The sequence below is a fragment of the Canis lupus genome, chromosome 2 (genome assembly GCF_003254725.2).
Source record: "Canis lupus dingo isolate Sandy chromosome 2, ASM325472v2, whole genome shotgun sequence".
NCBI classification, from domain to species: Eukaryota; Metazoa; Chordata; class Mammalia; order Carnivora; family Canidae; genus Canis; species Canis lupus.
Window position 1 is genome coordinate 1,514,031 of NC_064244.1, and position 27,435 is coordinate 1,541,465.

At 41.2% G+C, this 27,435-nt stretch overlaps 1 protein-coding gene across 11 annotated transcripts in view; it reads right to left on the minus strand.

The window, feature by feature from the left end:
• The window catches only part of CCNY (cyclin Y), a 335,524-nt gene that overhangs the window by 9,793 nt on the left and 298,296 nt on the right, over positions 1-27,435 (minus strand). For all 11 annotated transcript variants that reach the window (XM_049099405.1, XM_025478431.3, XM_049099407.1 and 8 more), the window contains one exon: positions 15,299-15,465. In XM_049099405.1, coding sequence (XP_048955362.1) covers positions 15,299-15,465 — 167 coding nt within the window. The remainder of the gene's footprint in view (positions 1-15,298; positions 15,466-27,435) is intronic.

Sequence of the window (27,435 nt, forward strand, 5' to 3'; positions counted from 1 at the left end):
CTAAATTTATCTTTCCATAGTAACACTGAATGTGAATGGGCTAAATGACCCCATCAAAAGGTGCAGGGTTTCAGACTGGATAAAAAAGCAGGACCCATCTATTTGCTGTCTACAAGAGACTCATTTGAGACCTAAGGACACCTACAGCCTGAAAATGAAAGGTCTGAGAACCATTTATCATTCAAATGGTCCTCAAAAGAAAGCAGGGGTAGCCACCCTCATATCAGATACATTAAAGTTTATCCCAAAGACTGTAGTAAGAGATGAAGAGGGACACTGTATCATACTTAAAGGATCTATCCAACAAGAGGACTTAACAATCATGAATATTTATGCCCCTAATGTGGGAGCTGCCGAGTATATCAATTAATAACCAAAGTAAAGACATCCTTGTAAATAATACACTAATACTGGGAGACTTCAACATGGCACTTTCTGCAAATGACAGATGTTCTAAGCACAACATCTCCAAAGAAACAAGAGCTTTAAGTGATACACTGGACCAGATGGATTTCACAGATATCTACAGAACTTTACATCCAAACGCAACTGAATACACATTCTTCTCAAGTGCACATGGAACTTTATCCAGAATAGACCACATACTGGGTCACAAATCAGGCCTCAAATGATATCAAAAGTTTGGGATTGTCCCCTGCATATTTTCAGACCATAATGCTTTGAAACTTGAACTCAATCACAAGAAGACATTTGGAAGAAACTCAAACACGTGGAGGTTAAGGAGTATACTGCTAAAAGATGAAAGGGTCAACCAGGAAATTAGAGAAGAATTAAAAACATTCATGAGATAGACAAACCATTAGCCAGCCTTATTAAAAAGAAAAAAGACTCAAATTAATAAAATCACGAATGAAAAAGGAGAGATCACAACCAATACCAAGGAAATACAATTTTAAAAACATATTATGAGCAGCTATACACCAACAAATTAGGCAATCTAGAAGAGATGGACACATTTCTGGAAAACCACAAACTACCAAACCTGGAACAGGAAGAAATAGAGAACCTGAACAGGCCAATAACCAGGGAGGAAATTGAAGCAGTCATCAAAAACCTCCCAAGACACAAAAGTCCAGGGTCAGATGGCTTCCCAGGGGAATTCTATCAACGTTTGAAGAAGAAACAATTCCTATTCTACTAAAGCTGTTCCGAAAGTTAGAAAGGGATGGAATATTTCCAAACTCCTTTTGTGAGGCCAGCATCATCTTAATTCCAAAACCAGACAAAGACCCCACTAAATAGGAGAATATCCAATATCCCTGATGAACACAGATGCAAAAATTCTCAACAAGATACTAGCCAATAGGATCCAACTGTACCTTAAGAAGATTATTCAAAAAAAAAAAAAAAGAAGAAGATTATTATTCACCATGACCAAGTGGGATTTATCCCTGGGATGCAAGGCTGGTTCAACACTTGTAAAGCAATCAACATGATAGATCATATCAATATGAGAAAAAACAAGAACCATATGATCCTCTCAATAGATGCAGAGAAAGCATTTGACAAAATACAACATCCATTCCTGATCAAAACTTCAGAGGGTAAGGATAGAGGGAACATTCCTCAGCATTTTAAAAGTCATCTACGAAAAGCCCACAGTAAATATCATTCTCAATGGGGAAGCACTGACAGCCTTTCCCCTAAGATCAGGAACATGACAGGGATGTCCACTCTCACCACTGCTCTTCAACATAGTAATAGAAATCCTAGCCTCAGCAATAAAGCAACAAAGAGAAATAAAAGGGGAACCCAGGGTGGCGCAGCGGTTTGGCACCTGCCTTTGGCCCAGGGCGCAATCCTGGAGACCCGGGATCGAATCACACGTCGGGTCCCGGTGCATGGAGCCTGCTTCTCCCTCTGCCTATGTCTCTGCCTCTCTCTCTCTCTCTCTCTGCGTGTGACTATCATAAATTAAAAAAAAAAAAAAAAAAAAGAAATAAAAGGCATTCAAATTGGCAAAGAAGAAGTCCCTCTTCACAGATGACATGATACTCTACATAGAAAACCCAAAAGCCTCCACCCCAAGATTGCTAGAACTCATACAGCAATTTGGTAGCGTGGCAGGATACAAAATCAATGCCCAGAAGTCAGTGGCATTTCTGTACACTAACAATGAGACTGAAGAAAAATTAAGGAGTCAATCCCATTTACAATTGCACCCAAAAGCATAAGATACCTAGGGATAAACCTAACCAAAGCGGTAAAGGATCTATACCCTAAAAACTACAGAACACTTCTGAAAGAAATTGAGGAAGACACAAAGAGATGGAAGAACATTCCATGCTCATGGACTGGAAGAATAAATATTGTGAAAATGTCAATGCTACTCAAGGCAATTTACATGTTCAATGCAATCCCTATTGAAATACCATGGACTTTCTTCACAGCATTGGAACAAGTAATCTTAAGATTTGTGTGGAATCAGAAAAGACCCCAAATAGCCAGGGGAATATTGAAAAAGAAAACCAAAGCTGGGGGCATCACAATGCTGGATTTCAAGTTATACTACAAAGCTGTGGTCATTAAGACAGTGTGGTACTGGCACAAAAACAGACACATAGATCAGTGGAATAGAAGAGAGAACCCAGAAATGGGCCCTCAACTCTATGGTCAACTAATATTCGGCAAAGCAGGGAAGGATATCCACTGGAAAAAGGACAGTCTCTTCAATAAATGGTGCGGCAAAACTGGACAGCCACGTGCTGAAAAATGAAACTGGACCATTCTCTTATACACAAAGATAAACTCAAAATGGATGAAAGATCTAAATGTGAGACAGGAATCCAACAAAATCCTAGAGGAGAACACAGGCAACACCCTTTTCAACTTGGCCACAGCAACTTCTTCCAAGATACATCCATGAAGGCAAGGGAAAGAAAATTTAAAAATAAACTGTTGGGACTTCATCAAGATAAAAAGCTTCTGCACAGCGAAAGAAACAGTCAACAAAACTAAAAGACAACCTACAGAACGGGGAGAAGATATTTGCAAATGACATAGCAGCTAAAGAGCTAGTATCCAAGATCTATAAAGAACTTATTAAACGCAACAGCAAAGAATCAATCCAATCATGAAATGGGCAAAAGATGTGAATAGAAATTTCACCAAAGAAGACATAGACATGGCCAATGAGCACATGAGAAAATACTCCGCATCACTTGCCATCAGGGACATACAAATCAAAACCACAATGAGAATCCACCTCACACCAGTGAGAATGGGGAAAATTAACAAGGCAGGAAACACCAAATGTTGGAGAGGATGTGGAGAAAGGGGAACCCTCTTACACTGTTGGTGGGAATGTGAATTGGTGCAGCCACTCTGGAAAACTGTGTGGAGGTTCCTCAGAGTTAAAAATAGACCTGCCCTACGACCCAGCAATTGCACTGCTGGGGATTTATCACAAAGATACAGATGCAGTGAAATGCTGGAACACCTGCACCCCGATGTTTCTAGCAGCAATGTCCACAATAGCCAAACTGTGGAAGGATCCTTGGTGTTCATCAAAGGATGAATGGATAAAGAAGATGTGGCATATACAATGGAATATTACTCAGCCATTAGAAACGATGAATACCCACCATTTGCTTCAACATGGATGGAACTGGAGAGAATTGTACTGAGTGAAGTAAATCAATTGGAGAAGGACAAACATTATATGGTCTCACTCATATGTGGAAAATAAGAAATAGTGAAAGGGACCATAAGGGAAAAAAGGGGAACCGATTGGGAAAAATTAGAGAAGGTGACAAACTATGAGATACTCCTAACTCTGAGAAACAAAGGGTTGCTGAAGGGGAGGTGGGTGGGGGATGGGGTAACTGGGTGATGGGTACTGAGGAGGGCACTTGATGGGATGAGCACTGTGTATTATACTATATGTTGGCAAGTTGAATTTAAAATATTTTTTAAAAAATGAGTTCTTGATTTCAGTCTTTTCCAATAAAACCCTGGGAAAAGGTTGGGGGAAACAGTGGCTCCTGGGTTCCCCTCTCTAGGGAGGAGCAGTGTGGGGTATCACGGGACGCTCAGAGCTCTGCACTGAGCACTGTGCTAATCTCCTGTCCTTAGCTAGTGTTCCTTTCCTGGCAGACTGTGTCAGGTTGTACCTGAACCACTCTTTGGAGCTCCTTAGCAGCAAGAGGATTCCCAAGTTTCAGATGGAAAACTTTATGTCCTATTTTGTGGTGTTTCCAGGTGTCCTTCCATCCCCCTCTGCAGCCTTCTCTTCGGCCTTGCCTACGTACTAACATCCCAGTGTGACCTTCGTGACATTTCTGAGCCCAGGTTCATCTCCAGCTAAAGAATCATCCAACAGTCAGGAACCTGACTTGGAGTCCCTTCCACCTTTAGACAGTGGGGTTCTGGGAGGGTGGCTGACCCTGTGGACAAATGGCTGGGAAAGTAGGTTGAAGAACCTTTTAAGACAAGTGTCACTGAAACTTGTGGATGGAGCACTCATGGCCACCAGCGTCAGTCAGATTTTAGATTCAGACCGACGCTGTGGGCAGGACAGGGCTATAGACCAGTCTTCGTCACTTTCTGTCTTGCCAACAGAAGTGGTCACACTGTCGCCTAATGATGGGAAAGGGGATGATAAACTTTGATAGGCAGAAATGCTGTTAAAATAATTACACTTCGGAGTTGGCTTGTTTTTGTTTTTCAATGACCTTCTAAGAGTTGTTTTATATGTAAACAAATCTCAAATATGGAGAAGCCAAGAGACTTGTCTCAGTGCTGCGTAATAGATAGAGACACAGCAGAGACCTCAGACCCTCCATGGGTAGAGGGTGCCTGGCAGAAAATTTACTACTTTAACCACTTTTAAGTGTACAGTTCTGTGGCATTAAGTACATGCCCATTGCTGTGCCACCATCACCAACCAGAAACTGTGCATCTATTAAATAATCAGTCCCCAAGTCCTCCCTCAGCCCCTGGCAGCCATCATTCTGCTTTGTGGCTATGAATTTCACTACTCTGGAGGCCTCGTCTAGGTGGAATCACACAATTTTCGTCTTTCTGTGAGTAACTGATTGCACTTAGTATAGTGTCCTCAGTTCATCTGTGTAGTAGCACATAGCAGAATTTCCGTCCTTCCAGTCCATGTACATACTCTGTTTCTCCACCCACCCATAGATACACACTTGGACACTTGCACTACTGCTGCTTGTCTGTTGCGAATGATGCTGCTGTGAGCATGGGTGTTCAGATGTCTCCGTGAGCCCCTGCTTTCCCTTCTTTTGCGTGTATACCCAGAAGTAGGACTGTCGGTGGCTGGTTCTTAAAGTGAACCAGTTTTTCTAGAAAAGCAGATAGATGATAAATGTTTACTCCGTTTTAGATGCCCCTTCACAAGTTGCTGAATTGTGCTAATTTAGTTGGGTTTCTTTACAATTTTGATCTAATATTCATATTTCTGAATATATGTTTTATTTATTGACCTGAGTTTATTTCTTATAAAACTTTAATCAGAACAATTTTCTCATGATTATTCACTTGAGGGCAGTAAATCCATCAAGCATCACTGTTAGTATTTCTTATAATTTATCATGCACCAAGCTGTCACGTGTCCCCGTAAGATGTATTACTGTGGTTTGGAAACTCAGATTTTGGGAGTTATTTTATTCGCTAAATCTTTCCTTAATTAGAGAGCACATCAGCTCTGAAGTCCGTATTTTCCTCAGAGCTTAAAAAAAAAAAAAAAAGGTAAGAAAGGCTGTTTGTTTTCTCCAAGGAACTTTGGGGAAAATGCCACCTTGTTCAAAAACAGATTCCTCTTGACTTAAGTCAGAGTGTTTACCCTCAACAAAAGGTATCTAGATGCCCTTTGGGACAGGATTAACAGACTCACTCTATCAAAACAGCAAGGTTTTCTGAGCATTAGGAGAGTAAGACTGTGGTGGCACCTCTGGCCACCAGAAGGCAGTCTGCCCCCGGGAGGACTCCTAGCACATTTGTTTTGGCACTTGAGGCCTTAACAGTATTTTTGACACTCTTGTTTTATAAAATCTTAGCTGAAGTCCAGTATTTCACAGGATGATCTCTTGTTAAGTCTCATTTAAAGGAGGCATAAATAAAAGTATTTACAGTAAAAATTATCCCAAATAAGTCAGTAGTTTAGAGTCATTTTAAGAGTCTTTTAAGAATTTAAGTCATCTAAGAGTTTTTTAAGAATAACGTTTAGCACAATATGCACATTTGGAGCTCATCTCCTTTCACTAGACTGTTTGGAAACAGCAAGTTATGCTGTTTCTCTGATGAGGAGACCTGAATGTGACTTCTCAGTCTTCCCATCTGAGGACCACAAATCTTTTATAGCAACTCTCAATGGCTCAGTACTTTGTCTTTCTAAAGCCACCCCCTCAATGTTACCCAGGGCAATTTACACGTTTAATGCAATCCCTATCAAAATACCATGGACTTCCTTCAAAGAGTTCGAACAAATTATTTTAAGATTTGTGTGGAATCAGAAAAGACCCCAAATAGCCAGGGGAATTTTAAAAAAGAAATCCATAGCTGGGGGCATCACAATGCCAGATTTCAGGTTGTACTACAAAGCTGTGGTCATCAAGACAGTGTGGTACTGGCACAAAAACAGACACATAGATCAATGGAACAGAATAGAGAACCCAGAAGTGGACCCTGAACTTTATGGTCAACTAATATTTGACAAAGGAGGAAAGACTATCCACTGGAAAAAAGACAGTAAATGGTGCTGGGAAAATTGGACATCCACATGCAGAAGAATGAAACTAGACCACTCTCTTGCACTATACACAAAGATAAACTCAAAATGGATGAAAGATCTAAATGTGAGGCAAGATTCCATCAAAATCCTAGAGGAGAACACAGGCAACACCCTTTTTGAACTCGGCCACAGTAACTTCTTGCAAGATACATCCACGAAGGCAAAAGAAACAAAAGCAAAAATGAACTATTGTGACTTCATCAAGATAAGAAGCTTTTGCACAGCAAAGGATACAGTCAACAAAACTAAAAGACAACCTACAGAATGGGAGAAGATATTTGCAAATGGCATATCAGATAAAGGGCTGGTTTCCAGATCTATAAAGAACTTATTAAACTCAACACCAAAGAAACAAACAATCCAATCATGAAATGGGCAAAAGACATGAACAGAAATCACACAGAGGAAGACATAGACATGGCCAACACGCACATGAGAAAATGCTCTGCATCACTGGCCATCAGGGACATACAAATCAAATCCACAATGAGATACCACCTCACACCAGTGAGAATGGGGAAAATTAACAAGGCAGGAAACACCAAATGTTGGAGAGGATGTGGAGAAAGGGGAACCCTCCTGCACTGTTGGTGGGAATGTGAATTGGTGCAGCCACTCTGGAAAACTGTGTGGAGGTTCCTCAGAGTTAAAAATAGACCTGCCCTACGACCCAGCAATTGCACTGCTGGGGATTTACCCCAAAGATACAGATGCAATGAAACGCTGGGACACCTGCACCCCGATGTTTCTAGCAGCAATGTCCACAATAGCCAAACTGTGGAAGGAGCCTCGGTGTCCAACGAAAGATGAATGGATAAAGAAGATGTGGTTTATGTATACAATGGAATATTCCTCAGCCATTAGAAATGACAAATACCCACCATTTGCTTCGACGTGGATGGAACTGGAGGGTGTTATGCTGAGTGAAATAAGTCAACTGGAGAAGGACAAACATTATATGTTCTCATTCATTTGGGGAATATAAATAATAGTGAAAGGGAATAGAAGGGAATGGAGAAGAAATGTGTGGGAAATATCAGAAAGGGAGACAGAACATGAAGACTCCTAACTCTGGGAAATGAACTAGGGGTGGTGGAAGGGGAGGTGGGCAGGGGGTGGGGGTGACTGGGTGATGGGCACTGAGGTGGGCACATGACGGGATGAGCACTGAGTGTTATTCTATATGCTGGCAAATTGAACACCAATAAAAAATAAATTTATATATATAAAAAAGTAATAATAAAGCCACTCCCTCTTGCTCAAATCCTGGCCTGCCTTCCCCGCCACCTCCACGCTCCTGTCCCGTTTTCACAGCAGGATGAGATTAGGACAGAGTCCTCTCAGTGTCTGATGACTTAGTGAAGTGACCCACCAGAAGCAGACCAAGACTCAGGTCCACAGAGGGGATAGGATGGTGCTATGTTAGTTTGAGGCTACAAAATATTCAGGTTCCTACATGTGGGGCCAGATCCAAGAGGCTCCATGTTCAGTAGGGTCAGTGGAGGTGGGGTCTAGGTGAGGCCTGGCACCTGGGACAGGGTTCATCAGCCTTCAGACTCACTCACAGGAGATGGTGACAGGGATCCTGCCAGAAATACCCTGCCCCAACCCTCATTCCTCCCCACCAGAGCTCTACAGTTCTAAACTCAGCTCATCTCTGACTTCTATAAGAAGCCTTCCTCAATCTCTCCAGCCAAGTTGAGCTGGTCTTCTCCATTCAATCAGGGTAATTCTTCAGCGACTAAGTGTATGTCAGGTACTGTGATAGGGGCCAGGTGTCGCAGTTTCCAGCTGTGAGGAGACAAGTAGGGGAGACTGATTGAAGGGGACACTTACAGTGGAGGGTGATAGAGGGCTATGTAGTGTGTTTGGGAGCACAGGGTGTTTCATGGGGAAGGTGATGCTAAACCTGCATGCCTGACCTAGGACCAGTGCTCAACAAGTAGATCCATCGCTGAGACCTTTTCTCCCTCTAGGTACTAACTGTCAAGAAATGAACCTGATCTAAAAGATAATTGACATGGGGAAGTTCTCCAAATAGAAGTTTTAAAATTTATTTTGGCTACCCATCATTCATTTCCATCAAACTATAAGTGGGTTGGCCAAATGGATCGTAATACCTGTGTGGCTCCTTAACTGATCAGTCTCTGGAGGTCAGTGGTTCTAGAAGTTTGGGCTGGGGCCAGAAGCATTAGCATCCCATGGGAGATTGTTAGAAAGTCACATTCTCTGGCCCACCCCAGACCTGCTGAACTGGAGACTGGGGTGGGCTCAGCAATATGTGTCTTAGCAAGCCCTCCATGTGATTGGATGCATACTCACATATGGGAACTACTGCTTTTTTTTTTTTTTTTTTTTGTATATTCTTTAATTGGAGTTCGATTTGCCAACATATAGTATTAACACCAGTGCTCATCCCGCCAAGTGCCCCCCTCAGTGCCTGTCACCCAAGTCACCCCATCCCCCCACCCACCTCTCCTTCTGCTACCCCTTGTTCATTTCTCAGAGTTAGGAGTCTCTCATGTTTTGTCACCTTCTCTGATTTATCCCACTCATTTTCTGCCCTTTCCCCTTTATTTCCCTCCACTATTTTTTATAGTCCATGTATGAGTGAAACCATATGATTGTCCTTCTCCAATTGACTTACTTCACTCAGCATAATACCCTCCAGTTCCATCCATGTTGAAACAAATGGTGGGTATTCATCGTTTCTAATGGCCGAGGAATATTCCATTGTATATACCACATCTTCTTTATCCATTCATCCTTTGATGAACACCAAGGATCCTTCCACAGTTTGGCTATTGTGGACATTGCTGCTAGAAACATCGGGGTGCAGGTGTTCCAGCATTTCACTGCATCTGTATCTTTGTGATAAATCCCCAGCAGTGCAATTGCTGGGTCGTAGGGCAGGTCTATTTTTAACTCTGAGGAACCTCCACACAGTTTTCCAGAGTGGCTGTACCAGTTCACATTCCCACCAACAGTGCAAGAGGGTTCCCTTTACTCTCCGCATCCTCTCCAACATTTGTGGCAGGATCTCCTGCCTTGTTAATTTTCCCCATTCTCACTGGTGTGAGGTGGTATCTCATTGTGGTTTTGATTTGTATGTCCCTGATGGCAAGTGATGTGGAGCATTTTCTCATGTGCTTGTTGGCCATGTCTATGTCTTCTTTGGTGAAATTTCTATTCACATCTTTTGCCCATTTCATGATTGGATTGTTTCTTTGCTGTTGCGTTTAATAAGTTCTTTATAGATCTTGGATACTAGCTCTTTAGCTGCTATGTCATTTGCAAATATCTTCTCCCCGTTCTGTAGGTTGTCTTTTAGTTTTGTTGACTGGTTCTTTGCTGTGCAGAAGCTTTTTACCTTGATTAAGTCCCAATAGTTCATTTTTTATTTTCTTTCCCTTGCCTTCATGGATGTATCTTGGAAGAAGTTGCTGTGGCCAAGTTGAAAAGGGTGTTGCCTGTGTTCTCCTCTGGGACTTTGTTGGATTCCTGTCTCACATTTAGATCTTTCATCCATTTTGAGTTTATCTTTGTGTATGGTACAAGAGAATGGCTCAGTTTCATTCTTCTGCACGTGGCTGTCCAGTTTTGCCACACCATTTATTGAAGAGATTGTCCTTTTTCCAGTGGATATTCTTTCCTGTTTTGCCGAATATTAGTTGACGATAGAGTTGAGGGCCCATTTCTGGGTTCTGTATTCTGTTCCATTGATCTATGTGTGTTTTTGTGCCAGTACCACACTGTCTTGACGATCACAGCTTTGTAATACAGCTTAAAGTCAGACACTGGGATGCCCCAGCTTTGGTTTTCTTTTTCCAATATTTTCCTGGCTATTCCAGGTCTTTTGTGATTCCATATAAATCTTAAGATTACTTATTCCAACTCTGTGAAGAAAGTCCATGGTATTTTGATAGGGATTGCATTAAACGTGTACATTGCCCTAGGTAACACTGACGTTTTCACAATATTAATTCTGCCAATCCATGAGCATGGAATATTTTTCCATCTCTTTGTGTCTTCCTCAATTTCTCTCAGAAGTGTTCTATAGTTTTTAGGGTATAGATCCTTTACCTCTTCGGTTAGGTTTATTCCTAGGCATCTTATGCTTTTGGGTGCAATTGTAAATGGGATTGACGCCTTAATTTCTCTTTCTTCAGTCTCATTGTTAGTGTACAGAAATGCAGCTGATTTCTGGGCATTGATTTTGTATCCTGCCACATTGCTGAATTGCTGTATGAGTTCTAGCAGTCTGGGGGTGGAGTTTTTCGGGTTTTCTACGTACAGTATCACGTCATTTGTGAAGAGGGTGAATTTGACTTCTTTTTTGCCAATTTGAATGCCTTTTATTTCTAAGACTTCTAAGACTTCTAGCCTCACAAAATGGTGAAAGTGGATATCCCTGTTGCGTTCCTGATCTTAGGGGAAAGGCTCTCAGTTTTTCCACACTGAGAATGATATTCACTGAAGCAGTCCAATATTTATTCCAACAGTAAATCTATGATTTTGTATAGATGCTACAAAATAATTTAAAGCCCCTATCTCTCCACAAGCTTGGTTCAGCAATACAACCACCTGAATGGCTTCTTGAACACACTGGATCTCATTCCTTCTTTCAATAAAATTTACTGGATGTCTGAGTTTGCTAAGGCTGCTATAACAAAATGCCACAAGATTGTCCTTCTCTCTGCTGCCCGTTACCTAATCTCTTCTTATAGGACATATCATGTTGGATTAAGGCCCATTCTCATGACCTCATTTTGACTTAATTACTTCTTTTAAGCACCTTATTTCCAAATATGGTGACATGTTGAAGTACTAGAGATTAGGACCTCACAATATGCATTTGAGGGAGATGGTACTCAGTCCCTGACACTATCTTCTAGCCCCCCAAATTCACATCCACCCCACATGCAGAATACATTCACCCCATCCCAACAGCCCAAAAACCCATTCCAGCATCAACTCCAAGTCCAAAACTCTCATCTAAATCTCATCGAAATCAGGTACGTGAGACTAGAGGTATGATTCATCCTGAGGCAAAATTCCTCTCCTGGTGTGAACCGTGAAACCAGAGAAGTTATCTGCTTCCAAAGTACCATGGTCACACAGGCATAGATATTCCCATTACAAAAGGGAGAAATCTAAAAGTAGAAAGGGGTCTTGGGTTTCAAGCAAATCCAAAATCTAGCAGGGCGAATGCATTAGATTTTGTCTTGAGAATAATCTTTGGCTGATACTCTATCATCCGGCCCTAAGATGGCGGCCCTGCCTCTGGGCCCCCTTAGCCATGGGCAGTAGCCACACATCCTAGTCAAGGAGAAGGAAGCCTCAGTCCCCACAGACCTGTACCTGCTGTGTCTGTGGTGGCAAAGGCAGCCCTGCCAATTTCCAAACTGCCTTCAGAGTCATTTTCCCTTTTGAAGGATAACATATGACAGCAGGACAGCTCTTCTGTAGAATCCTAGAAGTCTGACAGCCTTCCTTCATTTTGTCCTATCTCTGTCCCTTTCAGTTTAAACTGGCAACATTTTTGCTGGGATGACTGGCTGGATCGTCGGGCCACACTTGTAACCTCTTTAGCAAACGCTGTCCAGTCACACCCTTACTGTTCTCTCCAGAACATGCTTTCTCATTTTTTGCAATACGGATAGGCAGCGGTTAGAAAACTTGAGATCTTCCAAATCTTCAACCTCTGGTCCCTTCTTGCTTAACAATTCCTACTTCAATTTCCCTCTCTTTAGATTTTATTATAAGCAGCAAGGAGAAACCAGGCAGCATCTTTAACATTCTGCTTAGAAATCTCCTCCACTAAACATTCAAGTTCATTTTTGAATATCCTACCTTACAAAACAGTAGAACACAATTTGGCCAAGTTCTTTGCCACTGTATAACGAGTATTGCCTTAGTCCAGGGTCCAATGGCTGGTTCCTCATTTCTGATACCTCACTCCAGAAGCACCTTTAACAGCCCTAATTCTAGCGACATCTGTTTGTGGTAATAAATGTCTATCTCTAAGATGACTCTCTTCTGAGTCCTCATCAGAATCATCTTTCACAACCATATTTCTACAACCCTCTCTTCAAGGTAATCTAAAGTTTTTCTAATATGTGCCTCAAAACTCTTGTAGCCTCTACCCATCACCCAGTTTCAATGCCGCTTCCACATCTTTAGGTAATTATCACAGCAGCATCTTACTTGCCATTATCAAAATCTGAATCAGTCTACTAGGGCTGCCATAATAAAATACCACAGACTGGGGGCTTAAACAACATAAAGTTACTTTCTCACAGTTCTGGAGGCTGGAAGTCCAAGGTGGAGGTGCCAGCACCGTTGGTTTCTTCTGCAGCCTCTCTGTGTTCTCACATGGCTGTGCTTCCGCCTCTGTTGTCTGACTCAGCCATGTTGGATTAGGGCCCACCCTCACGACCCTGCTTTAAATTAGTTACCTCTTTAACGACCTTATCTCCAAATACAGATACATCCTGAGGCCCTGAGGCTTAAGCTTCAACACAACTGGGCCTGTCACACTGAGTGTCTGCTGCAGTGCTCAGCGGGGCACTGGGCTTCACACTGGCATACATATTCCCTTACAATACACTACAGTTTTCTCCAACTATGCCTAAAAACACAACAGCATGAGGAAACAGATTTCTAGAGCTATATCTTTCATTTCTCATTGTTAAAACTGACTTGCCCGAGGACACATCACATACATAGGTTCTCGTGTTGGCTGCTCCTTTCCCACTCCTCTGCTCTAGGAGAGAAAGGCAGGCTGCTGACCCACCTATACTGAGTGAGGCTCACCAACCTAAAATGAAAAACTGCATTGGGGGGAGAGGGAAACATCTGATTACCAAGCTTCTGTTCTTTTTTATCTTCCTGTGAGCTGCCTTCTTCCCCTTTGAAGCCCTAGGCTCCTATCCCAAGCCTTAGTTCAGGATGGCATATAAGCCTCCCCTATCTGAGTGCCTTTGAGTTTCATATTTTTATGGGTCTTCCATACATCCACAATTAATTTGTTTTTCTTTTGTTTGTCTGTCTTACGTCAATTTGAATTATTAGACTAAGGAACCTAAGAGGGGGAAAAGGGAAAATTTTCCTCCCCAACATACATACATCCATCATCGACACAAGAAAGTGCAACCATGATGTCATTCCTGCGGCACATAACTGTGTCAAATGACATCAAGGAGCTGACAGGGTAACCCCCAATAAAGGAACACAAGTCAGCACTTCTTACCACGTTGCTCCCTCCTCTGTGGTCTGAATGAGATTATTTTAGTAGCTGTTTTCACCTTGAAATATAATCAAGACTCTAATTTTTCTTACTATCAAAAACTTATTTACACTTGTCTTACTTTTTATAATAAAGAGCTATAGACACAGGAAGGAGTTTTATAGGGCTACAGTAGAAATAGGCTCTGCAACAAAAGACCTAAGAACACAAACAAGTGTGTTTCATGGGGTACCACAAAAATGGAGTGCCATTCAAATCAGTAACCAGAGACAAGGAGGGTCTTAGGCTGGTAAGGAACCCAGAACTAATGTGCCCACATGACACCCCTCCCAATAGCAGCCTGTGCAGCCACCGTCAAGATCCCATATCCCCAGGACTACTGCATCTAGGGACATGGAGACAGACTGGGACTCAACTGGGAACCTCTTCCAGCCTGAAGCTTCCTCAAGGAAGCTGAACAAACAGTATTAGAACATTTCAGCAAGAATAATGTCAGAAGTACCTGAAAACTGTAAGGAACTGTAAATAGTTTAGTCCTGATTGTTTTCTAAAATAGCTCCTTTCTCTTCTGAGAGGCTCTAAACCTAAACCTATTTCCTGTATTTCTAGACTCCAGAGATCCCAGACAATAGGCCTGAAGGTCTCCTGTTAACAATCCTCACCTAAGTATAGGGACTGAACCATCTGAGAGCTATGGGGGTGGACACCCCTTACCCCTGAAGCTTATGACACTTTCCCTGAGCTGGGGCTTGGAGACAAGCTTGGGGGTGTACATGTAGCCCTAATGAAACACATGAAAGGCCCCAAGGACAGAATGCTTATTTGAAGCAACTGAACTTGCAAATTCTCCCTGAAACTAAACAGAAACATAATAGTTTAGCTCTTTTGCTTTTGGGGTATGCTGCTGCCCATAAAAGACGGGTGTGGGACATTGTTACAAGTCTGCAGTAAGATACAGAGCCAGAATAAAAACCATCACAGACTGGTGACAGCATTAATCTACACCTTTGTGATTAAAGGAATGTTTGCCTATAACATAGTTTCAGTAACTAGTTTCACAAAATCAAAAAGTGTAACCAGTACCTGTTCATGATCCACAATGAAGAGCAGAGCAAATTTTTGCATGTAATATTCCACAACTATGTCCTTGCTGTGCCCACTCACAAGAGACATTTAGGCAAATTAATTCCCTCTTTACCATACAGACCATGCAGAGGGGGATGTGGTTCCTTCTCAAGTGGTGCCCCACTCTCCCACCCCAACACACACACACTCACATGTCCTCCACCGTGATGTCTTTCAGGATCTGGCAGTAGTCCACATTCCACACAGCCTGGTCATCCCAAACCTTGGAGGCCAGCAGGATCGCCCCTAGAACAATCCGCTTCCAATTGGCTGGACAGATATCTATCTCTGCATACGTCAAAAGTCTTTCAAGGTATACCTGGGAAGACATGAAAATGCCAGGGCTAAAGACTTGAGTTGTTTTGTCCTACATGCTAGCATACATAGATTCGAAAGCTGCTTGACTCCATTTTACCAGCCTTTAAACAGGGATTTATCATCTGATTATATCTATTTCTAAAAAGTCAAAGGGCTCAGCTAGTCAAATGGAGAGTGGACACACTCTGTCCTTGAACAGTATGGAGGTAGCTGGATTGTAAAAGGCTCTGAGGCAGGAACAAATTCCAGGCACCATAGGTTAATTTCTCACTCTGCCATATCAATACAGACTCAACATACAACAATACAAATTTCAACAAATAGTGGTGTCAAAGGAACAAGCTTATTTTTTTTTCTATCTGGTAAACCTTTTATTTTGAGGCAATTGTAGATTTACATGCAGCCTTGATAAACCTATTTTTCTTTAAAAAAACAAAGAATGCCTGCTTATTTTTTTTTTTACAGATTTATTTATTTATTCGTGATAGACACACACAGAGAGAGAGAGAGAGAGAGAGAGAGAGGCAGAGACACAGGAGGAGGGAGAAGCAGGCTCCATGTTGGGAGCCCGACGCGGGACTCGATCCCGGGACTCTAGGATCGCGCCATGGGCCAAAGGTAGGCGCCAAACTGCTGAGCCACCCAGGAATCCCCCCTATTTTTTATTACTGTGGTAAAGCATATAAAAGACTTAGCAGTTAACCATTTTAAGTGCACTGTTGAAAAATCACCACCTGTATCTCTATCCCCAGAGCTTCCTTATCATCCTGAACTAAACTCTCTACCCACTAAACAATTCCCCGCTCCCCTTCCCCCCCAGCCTTTGGCAACAACCATTCTACTTCGTCTCTATGAATGTGACTATTCTAGGAATCATTCAATATTTGTCTTTTTGTTCTAGCTTTTTTTCACTTAGCATGTCCTCAAAGTTCATCCAAGACTGTAGCATCTGTCAAAGTTTCTTTCCTTTTTAAGGCTGAATGATAATCCATTACATACATATACCACATTTTGTTTATCCATCTTTAAATCGATGGATATTTGAGTTGTTTCCTCCTTTTGGTTATTATGAATAATGTTGCTGCCATGAACACTGATGTACAAATACCTGTTTGAGTTTCTGCTTTTAATTATTTTGGGTATGCACACAGAAGAACTGCTGGATCATATGATAATTCTGTATAATTCTCTGAGGAACCACCATACTGTTTTTCCAAAGTACTTTGGTCACTTACACTTCCATTGGCAACACAAAGGGGTTCCAATTTTTTCATATTCTTGCCAATACCTGTTATTTTCTTTTCTTTTTTTTTTTTAATAATAGTCATCCTAATGGGTGTGAAGTAGATATCTCACTGTGGTTTTTATTTGATAAACCTTTTTTTTTTTAATTTTTTTTTTAAATTTTTATTTATTTATGATAGTCACAGAGAGAGAGAGAGAGAGGCAGAGACATAGGCAGAGGGAGAAGCAGGCTCCATGCACCGGGAGCCTGATGTGGGATTCGATCCCGGGTCTCCAGGATCGCGCCCTGGGCCAAAGGCAGGCGCCAAACCGCTGCGCCACCCAGGGATCCCTGATAAACCATTTTTAAATGGAAATAATTTCAGCTGAAGGTGGAAAATGAGACCAAATAACAGGATAATGCCAGAAGCAGACTAATAATTATATAACACAGAGGCCACAAGATGAGAACAGATAAATGAGAAGTGGTGTTAAACACCTGAACTTAATCCATGAATTACTGTGTTAATACAGGGTACTCATTACATGCCAGGCACTGTGCCAGTCACCGGACTCACAGGAGGGCGGCACTCACTGCTCTGGCTGCACAGAGGACAATGGGCTGGAAACGAGCGCAAGTGATGGAAAGAGGAGACTCTGGAGCAGTCAGGCTAAGGAAGATTGGTTTCTAAACTGGGGACATGACAGGAGACACTCACAGTCCTATCAGCTTCACAGAGTCCAGCGATCTGAATAACTAAGAAGGTGGGCTGCTGTAGGAGTCTGGAGGCTTCCAGCTCGTGCCCTGGATAGGCAATGCTTCTGACACGGGGAGCATTGGTGGAGGGAAGAGGCTGGGAAAGACAGTCACAGGTGGACGCTTTATGCCTGACGCTACCCATGTGGGCAGGGCACACACCCTTGTGAAGCTCGGAAGAAAGCAGCACTGAGATAGAAATGAGTGTCTTCGGCGCATAAACAGGATTAGGTATGGATCCCATGACCTGGGGAAACAGTGTAGGGAGAGAGAAAAGAAGGGGTCAGGCCTGGAGCCTTAAGAGCCCCTCCTGTTTTAACATGTGGAGAGAGGGTAAAGGGGCAACAAGGAGAGGGAGGAATAAAATCTGGTATGTTCTGCTCTTAAGATGTATGTGCAGTACTCTGGAGAGGAAGCTACAAGGCAAACCAAGGTGTTTCTAAGTGCCTGAATTAGGCTTACAGTAGCATACAGGGCATATAAGAAGGAAACTGAAGTAGTCTCTTTCAGAGTAAAAAAATAAAGATGTGAAAACACTTCAGGCAGTGACTGTGTGGGTAGAGAGGGGCAGGGAGGCCACAGGGGTGAGGTACTTAGGAGGGAGAGAAAGAGGAAGGGGGAGAAAGGAAGAACGAGGAGGGAGGAAAAAGAGAGGAAGGGAGGGAATGAGGAAGAAATGATCCTCAATGGAAGCAAAACTCGAGGTCCATTAGAAAAGTCAGACCAGGGCAGCCCGGGTGGCTTGGCAGTTTAGCGCCACCTTCGGCCCAGGGCTGATCCTGAAGACCCAGGATCAAGTCCCACACTGGGCTCCCTGCATGGAGCCTGCTTCTCCCTCTGCCTGTGTCTCTGCCTCTTTCTCTCTCTGTGTCTTTCATGAATAAATTTTTAAAATCTTAAAAAAAAAAAAGAGAGAGAGAGAGAGAGAGACAAAGTAAAAGACCAGAAGCGCCCATGTGGCTGTCACTTAAGCATCTAACTCATGGTTTCAGTTCAGGTTATGACCTCAGAGTTGTGAGATCAAGTCCCACATCCGGATCTGTGCTCAGCATAGGGTCTGCTTGAGATCCTCTCCCCGTCCCTCTATATGCCCCTCTCAAATAAATAAATTATTAAAAAAGAAAAAGAAAAAAGAAAAGTCAGATCATCAGCTAGCAGCTCCTTCCTATAGCCTTCCATGGTTCTCTTGATCCCTAAAGCACAAGCAGAGGAGAGTTACTCCCTCCAAAGCAGCAGAAGCTCCCTTAGGGCTTCTTTTGCCAGTCTGCACCAGCCAACTGTGTAAACAGGTGGATGATAAACACCCAGGGAAGTTTGAAGAGAAGGCTCAGATTTTTGTCTGCTTCTCCCACTGAAATAGGGGCTTTTCCAAGATGAGGAGAGAGGGTGGTTGGCACTCAAATGTTTGCTGAGTAAACAGATGAATAACAATTCTTTTGCTTAGAAAGGTTATTCTGCTTTTAGTGCTTTATTAATGAAAAAGCAATTTTTTAACTCTTAAAAACCTAGATTCTTATGGCTAATCTCAGATACCAGCTCTTCCTCAGAATGCATCAGGGGTACTACACTAAAAGGCAAAATCATGAGAAGAAATTACTAACATATTTCAAATTCCAAAGACAAAATAGCCAACAAGTCTAGTCCTACATATACTGGAAGTAATGAAACAGGATACCATTACAGGGCAAGTCTACTTGATGTATGTACCCCCATATTAGTTTGCGTGACCCTTCCACATACCCCCTTGCTGTGCTTTTCTCAGTATAATATATGTAGCTGCCTCATCAGTCTCTCCACCTAGTGAACCATAAGTTCCCTGAGGACAAAGACCCATTTCATTCCCACTTGTGTGCCCAGCATTTAGCACAATGCTAAGAAAGGGTGGGACCTCAGACTGCTTCAGTAATGGACACATCATCTTGCAGAACAAATAAGCAGCAGCATCTACCTAAGAGCTCTGGCTCTGAAATACAGCAACAGGAGGGTACATGTTAGTGTTAAGGGATTTAGGTAAGAAAATGACCACAAATAATGGTATTTAGAAAAAGGAAGTACGTTTATGAAGGTAGAATGGATTTAAAGGTAAAACTGAGTCCTTGGTTCACGAGACACGTGTAGTGGTAAATGATGAAGTTCAGAGGAGGACAGAGTCCACTCTGCTGTGCCAACTGCAAAAAGTCAAAAAGATCTTCAAATAAGCCACAGGAAGTCACACAGCATGGCATTCTAACTGCATTATATGGACCTTTGTGGGAATTTCCAAATCTCTCACTGAAGAGTAACATAACAGCATTTGGTTGTGGTAAAAAAAAAAAAAAAAAAAGTAGGTCACGCACTAGAGCTCAGTGATCTTTTCAGTTTTTGAAGATCTTAGTTTTTAATGGCATTTATTATATTAAATGAGCAAAAAGAATGAGCTAATGTTTTAGATCATGACTTTCATCTGTGTGAAAATTGTAATTCTTCAGGTATAGATCCAAGCTAGGTCAAATGGAATTTCAGCTAGACTCCATCCTTGGGACCCCAGACTGTGCATTTTACAAAGGTTGACAACTAACTCTTCTTGTTCTTCATCAAGAAGAGGCATACCTGAGGTAAGCACAGCATTAATATAAACTTGTCAAATCACTATGTTGTACACATAAAACAAATATAACACTGTGTGTCAACTATACTAAAAAAAAAAAAATAAAAATAAAAAATGAATCACAAAATATATAATAAACTGAACTAAGAGCAGAAAACTAAGATTGGACCTAACTAAGCCTCCAGATTTTTAAAGCATGAGACAAAGCATGAGACAAACATTGTGAAACAATGTTTACCTGACGACTTCCTTTATACTGATAAGGTATGCAAATCTCTCCAAGCTCCCCACTGAAATAGATTCTCACTGGCTCAGTGCAAACGGGTGGCCACTCAATTTTCTTCTTTCTTACTTTATACCATAGTTGATAGACATTAATAAGTATGTTTGATGATATTTAAGATAATATTTAATACTAAAAAAGTACCCAAAAGTATCATTCCATGTCTGATAATCCACAGGCTAACTAAAGGAATTAGATATTATAATACACTCAATTACCAAGGGAAGGCAGCTGTTACACTGGGAGATGAGGCATTCATAATAAGCTCCACTTAATAGCATGAACTTGCTGAACTTGTGAGTAAGGACATAGCCAAGGGTCAGCTGCAATTTCTTTAGTAAACTCCCAGTTGGATATTTTAATTCTCCACCAAGTAAAATAATAATTGATTTTTCCTAAACAATATTCCTAGACCATTCATTGCTAATAGGACATTCTTGCTCAATTAAATTTCCAAATTTAAATTCATGAGAAGGACTATCCTAAGGAGTCTCTAGAAACTACAGGTTAGTGAGCAATTACAGTGAGCATTCATCCGACTACATGTAACAAAACTGTTCCAAGTCATGGGGGAGGAATAAAATGCAAACTCGTGGAATCAAGGATATATATCAAAATCTTAATGATACTGAAATTATTCCAATCCAATTTTTTAAAGAGTTAACCTAAGACTTCTGGGGAAGATGGTGGTGTTGGGAGGACCCGAAGCTCACCTCCTCCTGTGGATACTAGGTAATACCCGTATCAGTTAAATAACCCAGAAAACAACCTGAAGACTCGTAGAACGAATCCTCTCCAGCTATATGTAGAGAAGAACCACACTGAAGAGGAAAGCAAAGGCACAGACGTGGCTGGGAGCCAAATGGACTCACAGGGACATGTGGACATATATAGAGGGGACAAAACAGACTCTCACACCAGGGAACCTGCAGGGGGAACCCCCATGGGGAAGACAAATCCCAGCAACACTGGGCTTTGAAAACCAGAAAGGCCAAATTTTGCAAGTTCTTACAACCAGTGGTGCTTAACATGTGGAATTTTAAAAATCAGTGGCCTCAGCTCTGGGATAGTAGGAAGGGTGAAAGGAAACAGTCCCTGCCCTTGAACAGACAGCACAATAAACAGCCTCGGAGAGATACAGCATTAGAAACAGCAGTTTGAAAAACGCCTGGAGGAAGATTTGCTTACTAACCTCAAGTGTGTCCAGAGGTGCAAAAACTCTTGGGAGACTTCTCCAGGAACAAAGAAGCTGGCAGGGGCCATTTCCCTCCCCTGCCCCCTAGCCTGAACACAAGGACACCTACAGGAACCGGCACAGTGCAAGCATTTTCCACCTAAAGTAACAGAAGGCCCCATACTCCCACATTCTCCTGTAGACATGCTCCTTCCAGTCAGGCATCTGCTCCAGGTACCCTCCCATGGGAGGCCCAAGCAACCTTGCTATCACTGTGCATTCTGGCCCTAGGTGCTTCTGCAGATCTGCCCCCTCCAACCTAGCAAGCCTGACTCCATGGCTAAGGTCCCCTACCTTAGTGGACTGGCACAAACCTTGCTAATAACATTGTCCACCTGCACCCGCATTGTCCTGTGGTCTTGTTTCCTTTGATGTGTTTTTGGCCAGGGCCCATCCAATGTGGTGCTACAAGTCTGGCAGTGTGCAAAAAGCCCCAACAGGGACAAGCACAACCCCAAAGTGACTCCTACCCCAGGGACAGGGGAAGATGGCCTCACACACCAGTCCATCTGTAGTCCCAGCAGTGGACTAAGGGTAGACATCTGGTCCTGATTGTAGCCCTGCCACCTCCCATGAACACTTCTCAGAGGACCAAACAGGGAAAGCATCTGCCACTGGTGCTACGACCTCTCTGACAAATGCCTGGGCTGACTCAACTCAAGCCCAAGGTAGTCCCAGACTGGTCCACACAGGGACCAAATCTTCCCCAAACAGGCAAAGTGAACCACGGCAGATGACCGGACTGATAGCAAAAGTGGCTCACCACAACAGGATACACACAACACACACAGGACATCAGTGAAGCACAAGATTATGGGGAACAGGGGACAATGCACTGCAGGGCACTACAGGACCTCTTCTTCATAAGAACACTGCTTTCAAGAGCAGGAGACATAGGTGACACAGAAATAGACACAGAGCGACAAAATGAGGAGACAGACAAATATGCTCCAAATCAAAGAACTGGAAAAAAAAAAAAAAAAACACAGGAAGAGACTTAAACAAAACAGAGATAATATGCATGGTAGAGAATTCATTTTTTTTTCTTTTTCTTTTTTTTGTTTTTAATTTTTTTTTTTATTTATGATAGGCACACAGTGAGAGAGAGAGGCAGAGACATAGGCAGAGGGAGAAGCAGGCTCCATGCACCGGGAGCCCGACGTGGGATTCGATCCCGGGTCTCCAGGATCACGCCCTGGGCCAAAGGCAGGCGCCAAACCGCTGCGCCACCCAGGGATCCCATGGTAGAGAATTCAAAGTAATGGTCATAAAGATACTCACTGGGCTTGAGAAAAGGGTATAGGACTTCAATGAGACCCTCAACAAAGAGATAGAAAACATAAAAAAGAACCAATCAGAGATGGTTTAATCAGACCCAATATCTGAAACTAAAAATACATTAGAAGAAGAGTAGATGAGAGAAAGCAGAACTGATCAGCATCAGGAGGACAGAGTAATGGAAAGCAATCGAGCTGAATAGGAGAGAAAAAAATAATAAAAAATGAAAATAGATATTGGGAATGCAGGGACAACATCAGACATAATAACATCTGCATTATAGTGATCCCACAAGGAGAAGAGAGAGAAAAGAAGGCAGAAAATTAATTTAAGCAATAAAGCTGAAAACTTCTGAATCTGGGGAAGTAAAAAGAAATCCAAATACAAGAAGCAAAGAGAGCCCCCAGCAAAATCAACCCAAAGAGATCCACATTAAGACACATAGTAATTAAGATGGCAGAAAGTGATGATAAAGAGAATGTGAAAAGCAGCAAGAGAGGGATCCCTGGGTGGCTCAGCAGTTGAGCGTCTGCCTTTGGCTCAGGGCATAATCCTGGAGTGTCGGGCTCCCGGCATGGAGCCTGCTTCTCCCTCTGCCTGTGTCTCTGCCTCTCTCTCTCTCTTTCTCTCTGGGTCTCATGAATAAATGAATAAAATCTTAAAAAAAAAAAAAAAAAAAGAAAGAAAGAAAGAAAGAAAGAAAGAAAGAAAGAAAGAAAGAAAGAAAGAAAGAAAAGCAGCAACAGAAAAGAAGGCTGTTACATACAAGGGAAACCCCATAATCTGCCTATCAGCAGATTTCTCAGCAGAAACTGCAGGCCAGAAGAGAGTGGCATGATATATTCAAAGTGCTGAAAGGAAACAACCTGCAGACTAGAATACTCTATCTAGCAAGACAATCATTCAGAATAGGAAGGATAAAAAGTTTCCTAGACAAACAAAAGTTAAAGGAATTCATGACTACTAAATAGCCCTATAAGAAATGTTAAAGGGGATTCATTGAGTAGAAAAGACAGACCATAAGCAAAAGTTAAAAAAAAAAAAAAAAGTAGGAATCACAAGAAGCAGTAAAATTAGGTGTATCTATAAAACTCAGTCAAGGGATTAACAGAATAAAAGGAAGTAAATTATGATACCAGATACCTAAAACATAACAAGGAGAGGAGTAAAGAATGGGTTTCAAACTTAAGTAATGATCAATTTTATATAGACTGCTATAGGCAGAAGATGTTATATACAAATCTAATGGTAACCAAAAATCAAAATTCAAAGACATGCAAAAAAATAAAAAGAAAGGAATCCAAGTATATCACTAAAGAAAGCCAACAAAATGTGAGCAAAGAGAATGAGAAGGAATAGAGAAGAACTGCAAAAACAACCATAAAACAAGAAAAGGGCTATAAGTACATACCCATCAATAATTACTTTGAATGTAAATGACCTAAACACTCCAATCAAAAGATATGATTAAGATATCATGAGATATAGGAAACTCATTTCAGACCTAAACACACATGAAGATTCAAAGTGAAGAGATGGAAAATTATTTACCATGCAAATGGAAGTGAAAAGAAAGCTGGGATAGTAGTACTCATACAGGACAAAATGGACTTTAAAACAAAGACTGTAACAAGAGACAAAGAAGGACACTATATAATTATAAAGGGAAAAAATCCAACAAGAAAATATAACAATTGTAAACATTTATGCACCATATATGGGAACACTCAAATACATAAAGCAGCTAATAACAAACATAAAGGAAATAATCAACAGTAATACAATAATAGTAGGGGACTTTAATACCTCAGTTAACAGCAATTGGTAAATCATCCAAACAAAAAAATCACTAAGGAAAGAGTTGGCTTTGAATGACACACTGGACCAGATGGATCCAACAGTTATATTCAGAACATTCCACCCTAAAAGCAGAATACACATTCTTTTCAAGTACATATGAAACATTCTCCTGAATAGGTCATACATTAAGCCACAAATCAGGTCTCAACAAATTAAAAACATGCATTTTTTTCTTACCACATGCTATGAAACTAGAAATCAACAACAAGAAAAAAATCTGGAAATAACACACAAACACATGGGGGTTAAATAACATTCCACCAAACAATGAATGGGTCAATCAAGAAATAAAAAAGGAAATAAAAAAATACATGAAAACAAATGAATTTGAAAACACAATGGTCCAAAGTATTTGGGATGCAGCAAAAGAGGAAAGAGGGAAATTTGTAGTAATACAGGCCTACCTCAAGAAACAAGAAAACTCTCAAATAAACATTATTAAAGACAACACAAAAAAGGAGAACTATAGGTCGATATCTCTGATGAGCACAGATAAATCCTCACCAAATATTAGCAAACTAAATCCAATAATGCATTTAAAAAATCATTCGCCACAATCAAGCAGAATTTGGGATGCAACGGTAGTTCAATATATGTAAATCAATCAATGTGATACATTACATCAACAAAAGAAAGGATAAAAATCATATAATCATTTCAACAGACACAGAGAAGGCATTTGACAAAGCATAACATCCATTCATGATAAAAATACTCAATAAAGTAGGTTTAGAGGAAACATACCTCAACATAATAAAGGCCCTATATGAAAAACCCACAGCTAACATCATCCTCAGTTTTTCCCCTAAGGTCAGGAACAAGATGCGATGTACATTCTCCCATTTATTTTATATAGCATTGGAAGTCCTGGACACAGCAATCAGACAACAAAAAGAAATAAAAGGCATCCAAATCAGTAAGGAAGAAGTAAAACTTTCAGTATTTGCAGATGATACATGATATTATACAGAAAATCTGAAACTAAAAAATGCTAGAACTGATAAACAAATTTAGTAAACTCAGAGTACAAAATCAATGTACAGAATCTGTTACATTTCTATACACCAATAAGGAAGCAGCAGAAAAAAAATCCCATTTAAAACTGTACCACAAATAATAAGGTACCTAGGAATAAGCCTAATCAAAAAGGTAAAAGACCTATATTCTGAAAACTATAAAACACTAATGAAAGAAAATGAAGACAACACCAAGAAATGGAAAGACATTCCACACTCATGGGTGGGAAGAATAAATATCGTTAAAATGCCTATACTACCCAGGGAAGCCTGGGTGGCTCAGTGGTTGAGTATCTGCCTTTGGCTCAGGTCATGATCCCGGGGTCCTGGGACCGATCCCACATCAGGCTCCCTGCAGGGAGCCTGTTTCTCCCTCTGCCTCTGTCTCTGCTTCTCTCTGTGTCTCTCATGAATAAATAAATAAAAAAAATTTTTTTAATGCCTATACTACCCAAAGTTATTTATATATTTAATGCAATCCCTATCAAAATACTAATTGCATTTTTCACAGAGCTAGAACAAACAATCCTAGATTCTTGTATGGAAGCACAAAAGACACCAAATAGCCAATGTAATCTTGAAAAAGAAAAGAAAAGGTGGAAGCATCACAGTTCCAGACTTCAAGCTATAGTACAAAGCTGTGATCAGTAAACAGTACGGCAGAAAATAGATACATAGATTCAATAGAACAGAACAGAAAACCCAGAAATAAACCCATAATTTTATAGTCAATTAATCTTCAACAAAGGAAAGAATATCCAAAGGAAAAAAGACCGTCTCCTCAACAAATGGTGCTGGGAAAACTGGACAGCTATGTTCAAGAGAATGACACTGGACCACTCTCTTACACCATAGACAAAAGTAAATTCAAAATGGATTAAAGACCTAAATGTGAGATCTGAAACAAAAAAAACCCTACAAGACAATATAGATAGTAACTTCTTGATGTCAGGCATACCAATTTTTTTGTTTTAGATATGCCTTCTAAGGCAAGGAAAACAGAAGCAAAAATAAACTCTTGGGATTATGTCAAAATAAAAAGCTCTGCAAAGCAAGAGAAACAATCAACAAAAGTAAAGGACAACCTATACAATGGGAGAAAATACATGCAAATGGCATATCTGATAAACAGTTAGTATCCAAAATATATAAAGAGCTCAGAAAACTCAATACCAAAAAAAAAATTCCAATTAAAAAATGGCCAAAAGACATGAACAGACATCTCCCCAATGTCAGACATAGAGGTGCCAACAGACACATGGAAAGTTGTTCAGAGGGCAGCCCGGGTGGCTCAGTGGTTTAGTGCTGCTGTCAGCCCAAGGCCTGATCCTGGAGACCCGGGATCGAGTCCCATGTTAGGCTTCCTGCATGGAGCCTGCTTCTCCCTCTGCCTGTGTCTCTGACTCTCTCTCTCTCTCTGTGTCTCTCATGAATAAATAAATAAAAATCTTTAAAAAAAAAAAAAAAAGAAAAGAAAAGATGCTCATCATCACCTACCATCAGGGAAATAAAAATCAAAACCACAATGAGGCACCACTTTAAACCTGTCAGAATGGTTAAAATCTGACACAATACAAGACACAACAGGTGTTGGCGAGGACCTGAAGAAAAAAGAATACTCACGCACTCTTGGTGGGAATGTAGACTGGTACAGCCAGTGCAGAAAATAGTAAGGAGGTTCCTCAAAAAGTTAAAAATGGAAGTATTCTGTATGATCCTGCCATCACACTAT